The 14,536-nt window shown below is 45.6% G+C and overlaps 2 protein-coding genes across 5 annotated transcripts in view; one reads left to right on the forward strand and one right to left on the reverse strand.

Annotated features, from left to right (window-relative positions):
* DHCR7 (7-dehydrocholesterol reductase) lies at window positions 1-11,147 on the reverse strand. 2 transcript variants are annotated; one of them, XM_037402029.1, is made up of 8 exons: window positions 10,890-11,147; window positions 5,693-5,796; window positions 4,585-4,807; window positions 3,761-3,851; window positions 2,939-3,152; window positions 2,280-2,484; window positions 1,265-1,396; window positions 1-668 (listed from the first exon to the last, which is right to left on the reverse strand). In XM_037402029.1, the coding sequence occupies exons 1-8, from the start codon at window positions 11,145-11,147 to the stop codon at window positions 204-206; spliced, it is 1,692 nt and encodes a 563-aa protein (XP_037257926.1). In that variant the 3' UTR covers window positions 1-203. The 2 variants fall into 2 exon arrangements, with proteins under 2 accessions (XP_037257926.1, XP_037257927.1); XM_037402030.1 differs by lacking the exon at window positions 10,890-11,147 and adding an exon at window positions 10,218-10,331.
* The window catches only part of NADSYN1 (NAD synthetase 1), a 19,145-nt gene continuing 15,727 nt past the window's right edge, over window positions 11,119-14,536 (forward strand). For all 3 annotated transcript variants that reach the window (XM_037402027.1, XM_037402026.1, XM_037402028.1), the window contains exons 1-6: window positions 11,119-11,230; window positions 11,374-11,434; window positions 11,863-11,979; window positions 12,869-12,922; window positions 13,309-13,398; window positions 14,240-14,291. In XM_037402027.1, coding sequence (XP_037257924.1) covers window positions 11,146-11,230; window positions 11,374-11,434; window positions 11,863-11,979; window positions 12,869-12,922; window positions 13,309-13,398; window positions 14,240-14,291 — 459 coding nt within the window. In that variant the 5' untranslated portion in view covers window positions 11,119-11,145. The remainder of the gene's footprint in view (window positions 11,231-11,373; window positions 11,435-11,862; window positions 11,980-12,868; window positions 12,923-13,308; window positions 13,399-14,239; window positions 14,292-14,536) is intronic.

The raw sequence follows: 14,536 nt of genomic DNA on the forward strand, positions 1-14,536 counted from the left end.
TTCAGTGCGTCATTTCTTTTACTTTAAATACAGTCTGCCTTCACGTTCATTCAGTACAAGGATTACTCTCCAGCTACCTCTTCTCCTTCAGAATAGCATGACTGTCCTTTACAAAGTGTTGTTAGTTTAACTATGTGGATAAACTCTCTTCACCTCCAAAAAAAAAAGTTTCTTTTTTCTTTCCCCCAAATCCTGTGTTAGCCTTAAAATATTCCTGGTATGAGCCGGTAAGGCACTGTAGCAGTGTAGCGCTTCCAGTCCTTCCCATATTTGCTGTAACAACGGTGTTCATCCCTAATGCAGCGGTGGGTTAACAGAATAGCCATATAAACAATGTAAAAGTAAGGCAAGATGTGTTCAAACCCACAAGCCAGGCAATAGGCCAGGGAGCCCATCAAATCTCCCGTGTAGTTAAAATGGCGTGCCCACCCCCAGAATCCCGAGGTCAGCAGTTTGCTGTAGTACTTGGTCCCATCCACAGACATGTACGAGCACTCGATATACTCTGGTTTCTTCCCCCATATCTTGCAGTTGCCGTTTGTACGACGGAAGAGGTCCTTCTGGTGGTTGGTCATTCTGAAGATGTAATAGCCAGCCAAGCCCAACATCAAGATCCCTACGGCATTAGCTGTGCACAGCTGGACAGGGTGGTAAACCAAGTACAAACCCTGGGGAGCAGAAAGAGAGACAATCAGTGATTTACTTTAAATACATGCTCAGGATGCCAGATTAATTCCTTGACCTACAGTGACCCAGAACAGAGGAGCAGAAGCAAGGAAACCCACCCTACTAGTAAAACCGTGGAAATTTTTCAGAAAGCTGCATCCTACATTTAATTTCTCTCTCTCCCCAAAATTGCATTTCTTAGGTAGAACAAGACGACAGAAGTTGCAAGGATGCAAACAAACCAGGACAGAAGGAAAAAAACCAGAAACAAAACCAAACCAAACCCACACCAAACCTAACCATCCTTAGCGTGCAGGAGTACAAAAAGGGACTTAAAGGATTTAAAAAAACATACAGACAAAAGAGATAGTGACAGAAAAGGGCACAAAAGAAGGGGAGTAGAGGACAAGATGTCAGTTCTGTGCAGGGACAGTAAGCCTTCCTACAAGTGAATCATTGTGGAAGACGTTGTAATGCTTACTCAACATTCAAACTGTTTAGAAACAATTTAAGATACAAATCAAACTGTGGGGGAGAATTGTTTTCTGAAAAGTTTTTTTTCCTTTTAGCCTAAACACATATTGTACCACATTTTTACCTGCAAAGTGTAGAGGTAAGGCAACCAAACACAGTCTCCCCAGCCCAAATACCATCCAAAATGATCATGGCAGATATCAATGGTTTTCAAATACCAGGCTTCATTCCAAAAGAAGTCCAAAACATAAATACCCTGAAACAGAATGGTTTCACATTAAAACCAGAAGACTCCCACCAGTTACCCTGCTTAATAGCATCAACCTAATCCTTCTGTGCTGTCTCATGATCTCAAACTGATTCGCATTTTTCCACTAACACCTCAAAACCAGGGTATTAACAGGAACGTATCACACAAATACACTCCATCTAGATAGATAAAGCGGTAAGTAATGCAAAGCAGAATTAACCAAGATGACTAAGGCAAGCGTGCTGCTGAAGGACATACACTTCAGAAGTGTACTCGTATTTGACCACCCCTCCCTCTCTTCAGCTTAAAGAGTCTTATGCTTACAGAGAGGGAGAACAGAGCTTCTGTCGAGCAGGCTTCTATCAATGAATAAATCCAAACTAATATCTGTACTTATTACTTCAGGGTCTCTTCAGTAGAAAGAACAGCACCTGACTGGCTGTTTTTAGGCATGGCATTATTTATTTTAGGCATTCTCCCACACAAAGAAAAGTTCACTGCAGTGCTGCCCTCAAAAAAACCCTGCCCAATCTTGCTCCAATGAAAGCCATGGAATTTGTCATTGGTTTTAGATTCAATATCAGGCTATGGCTGTTTCCAGAACATAGGCTCAGAAAAGCATTTCTTAATTTAAGTTTACACTGAAATCTGCTGGTGCAGACATGACCATACCACTGCTGGCACTCTGAATGAGTACAGTGGAGTATTTACAGTGGCACCCTGAATGAATACAAGTTCCCAAAGAAGCAAGTCCCAGTGCATCATCACTAAAAGAGGTTATTCAGGCCATGAAAAACTGTTTAAGTTCCATTTCAATGCAAGGAGTTTTTTCTTCTTTAACACTAGTTTATTTCCAAACTGGTTTCTTACTTTCTTCCTCTGATTTTACCTGAAGGACATTGACAAGGATCATGGAGTTAGTTACTTGACCATACAGCTCCTGTTGTTTAGCAGCATAGGAAAGGTTAATTAGAGTCCAGGCTACAATACCAGGGCGGCCGTTGAAGAACAGCTTGAAATCAAACCACTTTCCTATTCGAGGGTTAAATTCAATCCCCATCATGTAGTCATAAAAGAAGTTGCTAGTGAATTTGCTAGAAAGCACAAAAAATTAGAAATGTACATAGTTATACACAAATACAGTTCATTACTATTCTGACTATACATTTCAGATTCACTTGTTGTAATGATAATAAAAATAAATCCATATAATATTGTGCAAGATAACACAAATTGACCCAACCGAAACATTACATTAGTAGAGATAAATTTTAGCTTCAGAAGTACCCTAGTTTATTCTTGGTAACACTTTTGAACTGTCTATAACTTATCACAAACAGGATGGATTTATCTGTGACGCTAAGGCTGCCAGTCACATGACATATAGCATGAAACACAGACGATGATGCTAATAAAGCAAAGAACCACACTCATATATTGGCCTATTTATTTGTGCCAATATAATACATTCTCTCATTATGATTCTGTGCAGCATTCACTTCATATGTCCAATCACCTAGCCTTCTCTCATTATTAAAAATCACATACCAGTCTTTGGCATTGGTAGGGAAAAAGTAGCCTTTAATCATTGCAAACGTGGAAACTGCATATCCCAGGATATTGGCACACCACAGGAGAGGAATCCAGTTGTCAAAAATGATGGTAGGCGAGAAGCAGTGGAAGTAATAGGCATTTGCAAACCAAAGCACGTGGGTAATGATCCAAGCCTGAAGTCCATTGATTTCATACTTATTCACTACACCTATAATATGACGAAAGATGTGAATGTGAGTGCCATGTCACTAATACAGCTTTTTATTAATATGGATATGCATCAAATATAGAGAGGCTTTATCAAGTGCCCATGAAATGGCCTCATTCTCCTCACCCTCCCAATTAAATATCTTGTGGCACTCTTCTGAAAGTTTCATTACACGCTGCTGTAAGCATCAGGCTTTGTTAGGCTGAGTTTTTCTCTTCACTCTGACTTCACAAAACAGTGAATTTGGTATCTCTCCTAAAGCTGACTAAGTAACAAGTACCTTAGCTTCAGCAGGTGCAACGGCATTGTCAAACACTAACAACAGCCCACTGCTGATTTTAAGCACCAAAATTATCAGTCCATATTTTTCCATTGCTGGTGTGGTACCTGCTGTATCAATAGTTTTACTAAGAGGTAGAAATTCTAGGATTTATTCTAAAAGATGACTTTGGGTTTTATTTTTGTTTGAAGTAAACATATGAGGAAGATGAAAGCATTTATGTCCACTTCTCCTCCAGCTATTTATGGGTTATTAGAGACTCTAAGTACAGAAATGCTTTAATTTTAAAAGATTGTACGGTGTGCATATATTCTAAGGAAGAACTTACCAGCAGGGGTGACAGCACCTTCTTGTACACCTCCTACATATCCAGGAAGAAGTTTATGGCAGAAATCAGGAAGGAACACATACAAAACCACCTAGAAGAAAGAGAATCTATTAACAGCAAAACCACACAAGACAGAACCCCCAAAACCACTATCCCTTTCATATGCATACTAAAGATAACACAAGGCAGTTTCAGTTAAGTACTAGATAAGCAAACACAGCAAGATTTAGCTGCAGTGATTTTAGACTACTAACATATCCAAGCTGTTAAACAATTCAAAATATGTACTTCAGGTATGGTTGTCATCCTTTTTTGGTGGGGAAGCAGGACAGCTGGTAACTCAGATCAGGTCCTTATCCTTTTATTTTCAAGTTTATCTGTGTTATATGTAAGTTGCTTTCCAATTTGGAAAAAAATTGGAGTAGTTTGGTAAGGCTAAAGATATTTTAGTCATGTAAGTTTTATTTCATCCATCAAGTCCTCTTTTAATGTCTGCCTGTAAAAAATATCACTCCTCCCCAGTGTTAGTTTATGACATATTTATTGTGTATTAATTGAAAACAAATGGGTATTGCTGTTACATAGTTGCTTTTTCTTAAAAAACACATCAAGGAATATGTCACACAAGGAATATTTGTGTATGTTCCTGACATTTATTTTTCAAGTGCATAAGCTTCCTTTGGATTCCAAAGAGCCATGGAAAGTGAGGAACACCAAAGAGTAAATGCCAGTGAGACATTCCATTATCCTTCACGTAAAAAGATTCATCAGACAGCTATTTGAAAAACCAACCACTTTATCTAGATCATAACTCAATACTATACCTGGAAAGCGACCCAAAGGGTATAGATGCCGGCAGCCCTATAGGTCAGTCCAGGAGTCTTGTTCCAGATGTCAGACAGATGTTTATTCCCCGTGAGCAAGTCAACGAGTGGGTCAATCAGAGAGCACTGGTACTGGTCACAGGACATTATGAAGTAATATGTGATAAGTGGTGCAAACATGAGCAGGAAAAGGATGCTTGCCAAGGAAAACCAGTCCACTTCCCTGTAATTCAAAACAGAGCATTTTTTTCTGGAGCTTTTAGCTAGGGAAGTGGTTTAATTAAGTCAGGCAATCATTTTGGTGGACCTGCTAGTCTAACCAGATGAAAACTGAAAATGTTTTCAGGGCACGCACATTTCTTTGGGTCGAATCGCTATAAAAAACTTAGCACGTTACATACTTTACCACAAGCTGTTACAAAACTATGCTAGCTGATCAGAGCAACAGACCAGATAATACCTCTCCTCCAAAAAGCAGGCTTATTACAACCTTCCGGTTTTTGGTGGCAGTCACGGGTATAACTGGTATTCAGCTGGAAGTGGTAACAGGATCATAAAAATATTATGCGAAGTGTGGAAACACAGAAAAGACAGATCTTGGGCAGGCGTTAGTTGAACTGGCTCTACCACACACTGCCTGTAGTGGCAAGCTATGTAAACACCCATGGCTGTTTCCAGCTGCAATACAATATTAATACTTGCACAACTCTTTGAGAACACAGATACGAGTCATAAATCTTGCTACAGCAGGAGACGTCAGATAGCAATACCACAGATGGATGCCTGTTTTCCAAATCTCAGGAAACACTTTGTTTGGCCTTTGATAGAACTACAGATTTTGCTGATTTTTATGATTCACTTTCCTTTTTCTGCAAGGAGGACTGTGTTTTAACCCAAGCCATCTGGCAAGCTCTCTATCTTAAAAATCTTGAAGAACTCTTCTTTGGCATCTGTCACTACAGCTCATTATCCATGAGCTTTCAAGAGAAGGGCAATGCAACAATCTGTTACTAACAGAGTGAAGTTTAAAAGGAATGTAGCATCTGTAAGTCCAAGTATGAACCAATTTGAAATACAATGACTAATCAAGGTCATCAGCTTCTCTCACCATGCTCTTCCCCACTGGACTTGAGATGTTTGAGTACCATTTTGGGTACTCTTGTGTTTTCTTTCTTCAGAAGGCTTTTTCTCCTGATGGGCTGCCATGTTGTCCTGTATGAAAGAAAATATTGATGGTGTTACTTCAGCTGGTTCTCAGTAATTCTTATAGCTCTACAGAAGAAAAACACAAACAGAAGTTATTAAAAATTATTGTACAGCGTTCCGATTGCAAGAAATTTGTGGGAGGAGGGTAGGAAGGTAAAATTGCTTCCCAATTCCTTATGATCTTGTATCAGCAAAACAATTACAACACTGATGTTTAAGTAATCCGTGATAATTCTTGCTGTTAATGTCTTTTAATATACATTGTATAATATATCGCTTATTACTTACATGTGAGATGCAAGGGGGAAACCCTGTTTTGCCCCACTCTTCTAAACCTCTGAAAATAAAGTGTTGTAACTAACTGCCTTTCTTAATAAGAGAAATTGCTACTGTTAGTACCTGTACTGAACCTTGGCAAATTGTGCACTTTTCCCCAGACCGCTTGCTCCATTATGTGTTAGCTACATCAAAGAAAACAAGGCAACAGTTTATAATCCCATCTAAATCAGAAATCAGTGGGAATGGAGAATGATGTACAAGGCAACACCTAATTCTCTCTGTGGAATATGCTTTATAGTTTTCTTCTGCTTTTGCACAAATACTATTTTTGTTCAAGACCATAATCCCATAACCTGAACATTCGGTAATCCCACCTCAAAAAAAAAAAAAGTAAGAAAAAAGGAAAGGTATTTTTCCTGAACTTTATCTCATGGGACGATAGACTATAAAAGATGTGGAGTACTGTAGCTAACCATTCAGGGGGAAATTTCCTAAAAATTTATAGTTTTGTACTTTTTCAGGCTTTGATGGTACTTTTTCAGGCTTTGATGTTTTAACTGAAACCAGAAACTAGCAGTTATTTCCACTGAAACAGAAATGACCATAAAACACACAGTCAGGGGCCTGAGGACACCAATGGGCCTTCCTGTCCCTGCCAGGCCTGGCCCAGGGCTTCCCTTGACCCCCACGTGTGAGCTGATGGCCTCGGCCTTGCTGGCCCTGTCACCACAGCCCTGCCTGGCTTTCAGGGGACCTGGCCCTGACCTGCGCACTGACTGCCTGGCTTGACCTGCCTCGTCACCGTGAACTTCACTGATCACCTGGACTTGGTTGAACCTGGCCGTAATCTCTGCGCCTGCCCTGCTCACCTCATGGAGGTACTACGGGACTGACAGGCAAGCCCCTGCCTGCAGCCGTGCTATCCCCCCTGAGCTCCCTGCTCCCGGCCCCTTCGCGAGCAGCAGGCACTCACCGCTCCCCGACACGCTCAGAGAAAGGAAGGTCCTTATTCTGGCACCTAGGCAGATCTCAAACACCATCAACCCAGCCACAGGGATAACACGTCACCCTCAGATTCCAAATACGTAGTATGCTACTCTGCAGAAGTCTCCACACTTCAAAAACACCGCTTATTTTCAGAAGTAATCCGCAAAGAAGTCTTATCACTCCCCTTTGCCAACCTGGTTAGGTAGAAATCCTAAGCAAAGAATGCAAGAAGATATACGGGTTATCTTTAAATATCTCATGTTATTTACTATTTCCAGTACCATAAGAGCTAACTATCACCCTATCTTCCAGCAGAAACATTGAAGAATATGGTCAGACTTCCAGCTTAGATTTGATCCAGAGGTCTACATCTTTCCAGGTATCAATACGTTCACAACAAGGTTTCTAAAGCAAGTAATGAAACAACCTCAAGAGGAGATTATTGATCACATACAAGAAGAAGAAAGGCAGGACAGGAGATGCACGGTATCAGGGTTATGGAGTGTGGGAGCCTACTCCAGCTGTTTGTGTTGGTTTTACTTTACAACAGTAGTGGAAATTCTTACAAGGAACAGTTATAACACTTTAAGAATTTTACCAAGATAGAAGATGATTCAGGAATCATCAGAATTGGAACTATTTAGGTCACATGAAGCCTTTGACAACATTTAGTCCAACCTTGCCCTTCCTGAGAGCAAGGACAACTTAAAACAGGTCACTCAGTGCCTTGCCCAGTTAATTTTTCAGTATTTCCAAGGATTCTACATGATTTGTCAGTCCTACTGAAACACTGGGCCTCTTTGAGACTCAGAACAGAAAACTTAGGTTGAACATTTTCACAGCGTTTAATTTTAATTTTGTTTTGGATTCTTAAGCAGTCAAATACCCCAGCAACTTGCAGTGCTCAGCATAGTAGATTTCAAAACTCTGCTCCCTCTGCTGAGCACTCATAAAAAGCCTGCATGCAGCTGGCAGAGCCTGGGGTTTTGTGCAAGATACACACAGAGTTCATCATTAATCCTACCAGACAGCGCAGAAACAAGACAATCATCCAATTAGTAAAACTGGGAACTGGCTAGATGTGAAAGGCTGGCATTCAATAGGTTACATATGGGATCCATGTTTTCCTCCTATTTAAAGGCTAATAATTGCCACCAAGTTTTGCCCTTCTACAGAGTAATTTGAGCAACAAGTGCCTGCTTAGGACTACTCCCCTAAACAAATACATCCCAGTCTGACAGACGGCTACTCTGGCAGTAACAAATTCTCAACGTTCAGAACTATTCCCACATCACTTAACAGATGCTAACATTTCTAGATCAAGATTCTCATTGAAATTATACTCCTACTAACTTCTATAAATGCAAGCTTTCTGTTACCCCACTAAACACGCCCGAAATATTGCTTTCCTAAACCCTTAGTGTAACGGGTTGATCATGGCTGGAGGCCAGGTGCCCACCAAAACCGCTCCATCACTCCCCTCCTCAACTGGCCAGGGGAGAGAAAATACAATAAAAGGCTCATGGGTTGAGGTAAGGACAGGGAGAGATCACCCAGCGATTAGTCACAGGCAAAACTGGCTTGACTCAGGGAAATGACCTTAATTTATTACCAATCAAATCAGAATAGGATAATGAGAAGTAAAAGCTAAATCTTAAACCACCTTCCCACAACCCCTGGCCCTTCCTCCTGTGCACAACGTCACTCCCAATTTCTCTACCCGCTCCCCTGGGGCAGTGCAGAGAGATGAGGAATGGGGGCTGTGGTCAGTCCATCACACGGTGTCTCAGTCACTCCTTGCTCCTTACACTCTTCCTCTGCCCTAGCATGGGTCCCTCCCATGGGAGACAGTTCTCCACAAACTTCTCCAATGTGGCTCCTTCCCAGAGGCTTCAGTTCTTTTACATGCTCCGGCATACGTCCCTTCCACAGGCCCAGCCTGCTCCAGCATGGGTCCCTGCGGGGTCACACGTCCTGCCAACAGCCCTGCCCCAGCCCAGGCTCCTCTCTCTAGAGGGCCATAGGCCCTGCCAGGAGCCTGCTCCATTGTGGGCTGCCCACAAGGCTGCTCCTTCAGGCACTGCCGTGCTCTGGTGTGGGGCCCTCTGCTCCTGCACCTGGAGCCCCTCCTGCCTCCTTCCTCACTGACCCTGGTGTCTGCAGAGCTGTGGCTCCCAGGTATTCTCACTCCTACCTCCCAGCTGCAGTTGTACTGGGTTTCCCCTCACCCCTCTTTTAAATACACTATCCCAGAGGTGCTACCACCACTGCCGATGGGCTCAGCCTTGGCCAGCAGCCGGTCCATCTGTGAGCTGGCTGGCATCGGCTCTGTCAGACATGGGGACAGCTCCTGGAAGCTTCTCACAGAAATCACCCCTGTAGTCCCCCTGCTAACAAAAACCTTACTGTGAAACCCAACACACTTAGTCTGCTTCTTAACAAGATCCTGAAGCAAAATTCACAAGTCAACTATCACCTGCACGGTGAACTCCTGAGACTCACTCTTCCTTGAGTCCAAACTTCAGGGCTTAACGATGCAGTCCGGTGTTACTGCTCACACTGCGTTAAAAGAATAACCATGCCAACCACACAGTCATTTGGGAGCTCTCCCCGTTTGGTGCCTGAGCCACCCATCACAGAGTAAAGTTTGCGTATTCAAGCAACAATAATACACATGGGTGATGCTTTTCATCAGCATGCTCTGGACTTATCGAAGAGAACCTCAAACATGTGGAAATGAGGCAAACAACCTACTTTTACATTTTGTCCTACAAAGATAAGGCAGACTGCTGTCCGTTCACATGTATTGTAAAGGAAAACCCCTAGCTAACGTGTGGAGCCCGGCGTTTCACCCAGGAGAGGGGCTGAGGCACGGGCAGCACCCCCCGGGCAGCACCCCCCCACGCCAGCCGCCCCTGCGAGGCACGGCGGGGGCAGCACTGGGAAACGCAAGCCAACCTCGGGGCTCTGGGAGCCCGCATCGAGCCGACAGGACCGCAAACGCTCCCCTCCCACCCCGCTTCGCCCCGGCGCCAGCCCGCTCCTCGCCAGGGCCCAGCACGGCGCTCAGCGAAGCGCCCACCCGCGCACCCGCCCCCCGCGGAGGGGCCCGCCGGTGGGGCGGCAGCCGCCCGCTAACCCGGCGGTCAGGGACCACTTACGAGGCGCGGCTGGCGGTGTCGCCCGGCTGGCGGTGTCGCCCGGCCGGTGCGGCGCTCCTCAGGTGCGGAACTGAGCGGCGCGCCCAGCACCCCCCGGCCGGTGCCCGCGGCGGCCCCGCCCTCCTCAGGGCGGTGCCTCCCCCCGCTGACCAATCCCCGCCGCGCCCCGCGCCCCGCCCCTCCGCGCCTCCCCGCGCTGACCAATCCCCGCCGCGCCCCGCGCTCCGCCGCGCCGCCGCATTGGCGGAGCGCGCTCAACCCATGGGCTGAGGGGCCGGAACGGGCGGAGCGCGGCGCCGGCAGCCGGCTGGGTGCTCGCGGGGCGGGGGAGCGGCGGGACCCGCAAGCGGGGCCGCGCGTTTTGCGCGGAGCGGTTTGTCCGCAGCGGGAGAGTGTAGCTCAGGGCCGGTGCCGTGAGAACACCCGCACGGTAACGGGTGGCCAGAAGGCTTGATTCAGCCACCGCGCGGGAAAGGTGGCGGCAGAGGTCTTGGAAGAAGGAGCTGCTGCCCAAGGAGGCAGCGGAATGAGCCGGGAAGCCCGTTCTCGGGGGTCACGGGAGGGACGCCAGGCGGGGCGGCACTCCGCGCTGCTGCGGACTTTGCGCCCTGAAAGCCGCCCGGGTGGTGCCGGGGCGTGACAACGCGCGGTGCCGGGCGCTGCCCCCGGTACCTGCGGTGCCTGCACGCTGAGCTCGTTCCGAGGGGCTCCTCCGATGCCTGGGGGATGCGCGGCTGCAGGCAGCGGGCAAGGGAATGCCGCCGAGGAGGAGCCACGCCGGGGGCTCGGCGGCCGCTCGTAACGGAACCGGCGTTTGCTCCGCTGCCGGTGCGCCCCGCGGTCGGAGGGGGGCGGGACGTACTGCCGAGCCCCGGCACCGCCCCGGAAGCGGCGGGGACATCGGCGGGGAGGCGGCGGCAGGGCCGCCATGGGCCGAACGGTGACCGTGGCCACCTGCGCCCTCAACCAGTGGGCTCTGGATTTTGAAGGCAACCTGGAGCGGATCTCCCGAAGTGAGTGGGGCGGCGGCAGGAGCGGGCTGGCAGCCTCCGGGCGGCGGGCGAAGCCGTGCCGGCTCCTCGGGGCCCGGCGCCGCGGGCGGGGGCTGCACGGCACGACGCGGCACGGCACGGTCGTTAATTCGGTGCTTTTCCAGGTATCGGCATCGCAAAGAGCAAAGGAGCTCGGTATCGGCTGGGGCCAGAGCTCGAAATCTGGTAAGATCGGTTCGCTGGTTCCGCGTGCGGGCGCGTTCCCGGGCGCGCAGCAGCATCAGCCCCGCGGCACTGCAGCGCCGGGCCGTACTGGCGGCTGGCGGCGCGGAGGAAACGGGGCAGCTGCGAGACCCGGCTCGTTTCTCTTACCTTGGAAACGTGAGAGGTCCGCCCGTAATTCTGGACCTGTTTCAGCGAGTCTTCCTTCGCAGAAACTCGTTTCTCCCAGGCCCGGGCTGCTGCCCTGGGAAGGAGCACCCCGGCGGTGCCACCGGGTTTTTTAAATGCTGTCGGTGGTGGTGGGGGGGTGTTGGTGGCGCTGCTGCTTCATGCTCTGTGTAAATTGCCTGTGCGGACGAGGGGTGCCTTGCCCGAAGTAGTTCTGGTGCCAATTCAGCTGAATTTTGTATTTCTGATGTTTTTGTGCGCAGTGGTTACGGCTGCTCAGATCACTATTATGAGTCTGACACGCTCTTGCATTCCTTTCAAGTTCTGGCAAAGCTTTTGGAGTCTCCAGCTACTCAAGATATTATCTGTGATGTGGGAATGTAAGTTTTTTTGTGTACATGTGACAGAGGGGTAGGGCTTTGGGGACTGCTACCTCTGCCGTGCTTCTGGGGAGTGATGGCTCTGCACCAAACTTTTAAACACATGTTGGGAGCTGCGCTGCTTTGCCTTTGGATTACCATGACTAGGACTGTGGCATGCAAAACGCTTTCTGGAAGGGTAATCCTTTCACAGAGTTCTGGTGGTTGAGTCCTTGAAGAGAGAAATAGGAAAATTGCAGTTATTTATTGGGAGCCTTGATGGCTGGGCCCTATTGCGGTGGGTAGGACATTGTATTATATGCAAAGCAAATTTTGTATAAAGTTTCATATAGGTTTTTGTATAAAATTTTGTATAAAGCAAAGGGCTTTATAAATCGACACTCTCTCAGGATATCCGGGCTGATGTAACTTGCTTTGATTAGCAGACATCTTTAAGCAATATATGTGCATGCCAAAATCACTGTAGCCATTTTAAGTCATGTGCTGACGGTGAAGAGTGATAAATTATAACTGCAGCATTACCATGTACACGTGCTTGTTAGTATTGATATAAATGTGTAAAGCTAGCTTTATTTTGAATTAGCCTGGTAGCATCGTAGGATGTCAGGTTTGATGGAGTTAGCCCAGCCAGGGGGATTCTTCTGTTTCTAGGGCACGTCAGCAATCTGGTAGTAGTTGATATATCTGAGACTGATGGAATGGTCAGTAACTCTGATTTTTGCAAACAACTAGAAGCTAAAACTTGATGTATTGTTTTAATTCTCTTTAGTGATACGATGTAAAAATGTTGTCTTGAAATAGCTTTTGTGCAGTGAAGTCGATTCTGTAGTGCTCTTCTATTTCATTTAATGAGCTTAGCCACTACTATCTTTGCTTCTTATTTTCACAGGCCTGTTCTGCACAGAAACGCTCGCTACAACTGTCGAGTGATCTTTTTAAATAAGTGAGTAGTTCTTCATGGCGTTTTATGAGATAATACATTAGCGTATCCTTTGTGAGATCTGTTGGGCCTTCAAGAAAGATTCTTCAGGGCTGTGTGGTGCAATGGAGTTGTCTTCCTATCTGCTAGATTTTGGAGAGACAATGAATGCTTTCCATTATGTCTTTTTTCTTTCTGAATTTGTAGAAAGTAAATTTCCACCTCTTTCTGAAAGACCCCAGAAAAAAACCCTTAAGTTTGCAAATAGCAACTTTAAAATTATAGTATTTAGTAGTTTTTTAATGTACATCATGATAGAGAAAAAGATGTGGTATTAATCAGTGTTCTTATTTAGTCTCGTTTGGCTGTACATCAGGCCTTGACTTGCCCCTTCTTTTCTATGTTTTAAGAAAAATTCTTCTGATCAGACCGAAAATATCATTGGCAAATACAGGAAACTACAGGGAACTTAGATGGTTTACCCCGTGGAACAAAGCAAGGTAGGCTGACTACCATTAAAACTGTTTTTAAAACCACAACTTGCTGTTTGCAGCTACAGCAGGAGGACTGAAATCTCTATAGCGATGCTACAGTGCTGCTAGAGGGTTAGCAGCAAGACAGAGTCAGCTCAGCTAGGTGATTGAAGCTCTGTTAGAAAGCTTATTAGGTACAGTCAAACTCTGAATCGCCGAGCTGGAAGGAAAACTGGCTGAACGATCCTGCCACCAGTGTAGTAGTGTTATTTTTTTTTTGTGTCTGCTTTCTAACTGTATGCAGCTCAGGGCTGGAAGAGCCTGTGTTTATGTGCTCATTTGCTGCATCCTGCTCAATATTGAACTGTAAAAAAATGTGAAATGGATGAATACGCTTGATGCTCATCTCTGAGGCCATGTGCTCATCCTGTAGTCAGGGAATGGTTGTAATTTGATGGTCTCGGTAAAGTACTTCTGAGAGCGCCCCTGCACATCTGTCCTCTTAACCCCACTCAGTTCTGGATGAGTTCTGAGTTACTCACGTAGTAATACTGCAAAAGGAGAAACTTTTGTTTGGTATTTGACTTGCATGTTGTGTTCTTTGTTAAGTCTAGTTTATCACTAGGATGGAGTTTACTAGGTTTACCATGCACTTCCAAAGCTAAGTGGGATGTTGCTAGCTTATAATCTTAACATTTCTAATTAATTTCAAATTTTTTTAAAATCTTTTTGAACATACACAGCCCTGTACAAATGCAGTACAATTTCTTTAGTCATTGTTAGAAGGTGAGAGAATGTGGAGATAAGAATCAGTTTTTATGCTGTGATTTACATAACTATGTATTCACAACCTATAAACCTGCTTTAGGCATGTGGAGGAATATTTTCTACCCAGGATAATTCAGGAAGTGACTGGACAGGTACGTTTTGAAAGCATTTTTTTCTTTCCTTTTTAACTTCAGCATCTTCCAGATTTAGCAAATTAATAGAATATGTGGCATAAAACTGTAGTACACCAAATTCTGCTGTTTTTCATGTTGCAGATTCATAGGTTTCAGTGATAGTTCTCGGTTACATGAAATGGGAGCACAATTTAATATTGTTTATGTTATTATTTGGCAGTAAAGCAAGTATATTTTAAATTTGCCCCAGTTACTTGTATATA

The sequence above is a fragment of the Falco rusticolus genome, chromosome 10 (genome assembly GCF_015220075.1).
Source record: "Falco rusticolus isolate bFalRus1 chromosome 10, bFalRus1.pri, whole genome shotgun sequence".
In the NCBI taxonomy this organism is placed as follows: domain Eukaryota; kingdom Metazoa; phylum Chordata; class Aves; order Falconiformes; family Falconidae; genus Falco; species Falco rusticolus.

Coding starts and splice junctions, on each gene's coding strand:
- DHCR7 (XM_037402029.1), bottom strand. CDS start 11,147: ATGGCGGCCCTGCCGCCGCCTCCCCGCCGATGTCCCCGCCGCTTCCGG. Junction 5,797..10,889: donor TCAGCGTGCAGGCACCGCAG/GTACCGGGGGCA, acceptor TCTTTCATACAG/GACAACATGGCAGCCCATCA. Junction 2,485..2,938: donor CCTACCAATGCCAAAGACTG/GTATGTGATTTT, acceptor TGTGCTTTCTAG/CAAATTCACTAGCAACTTCT.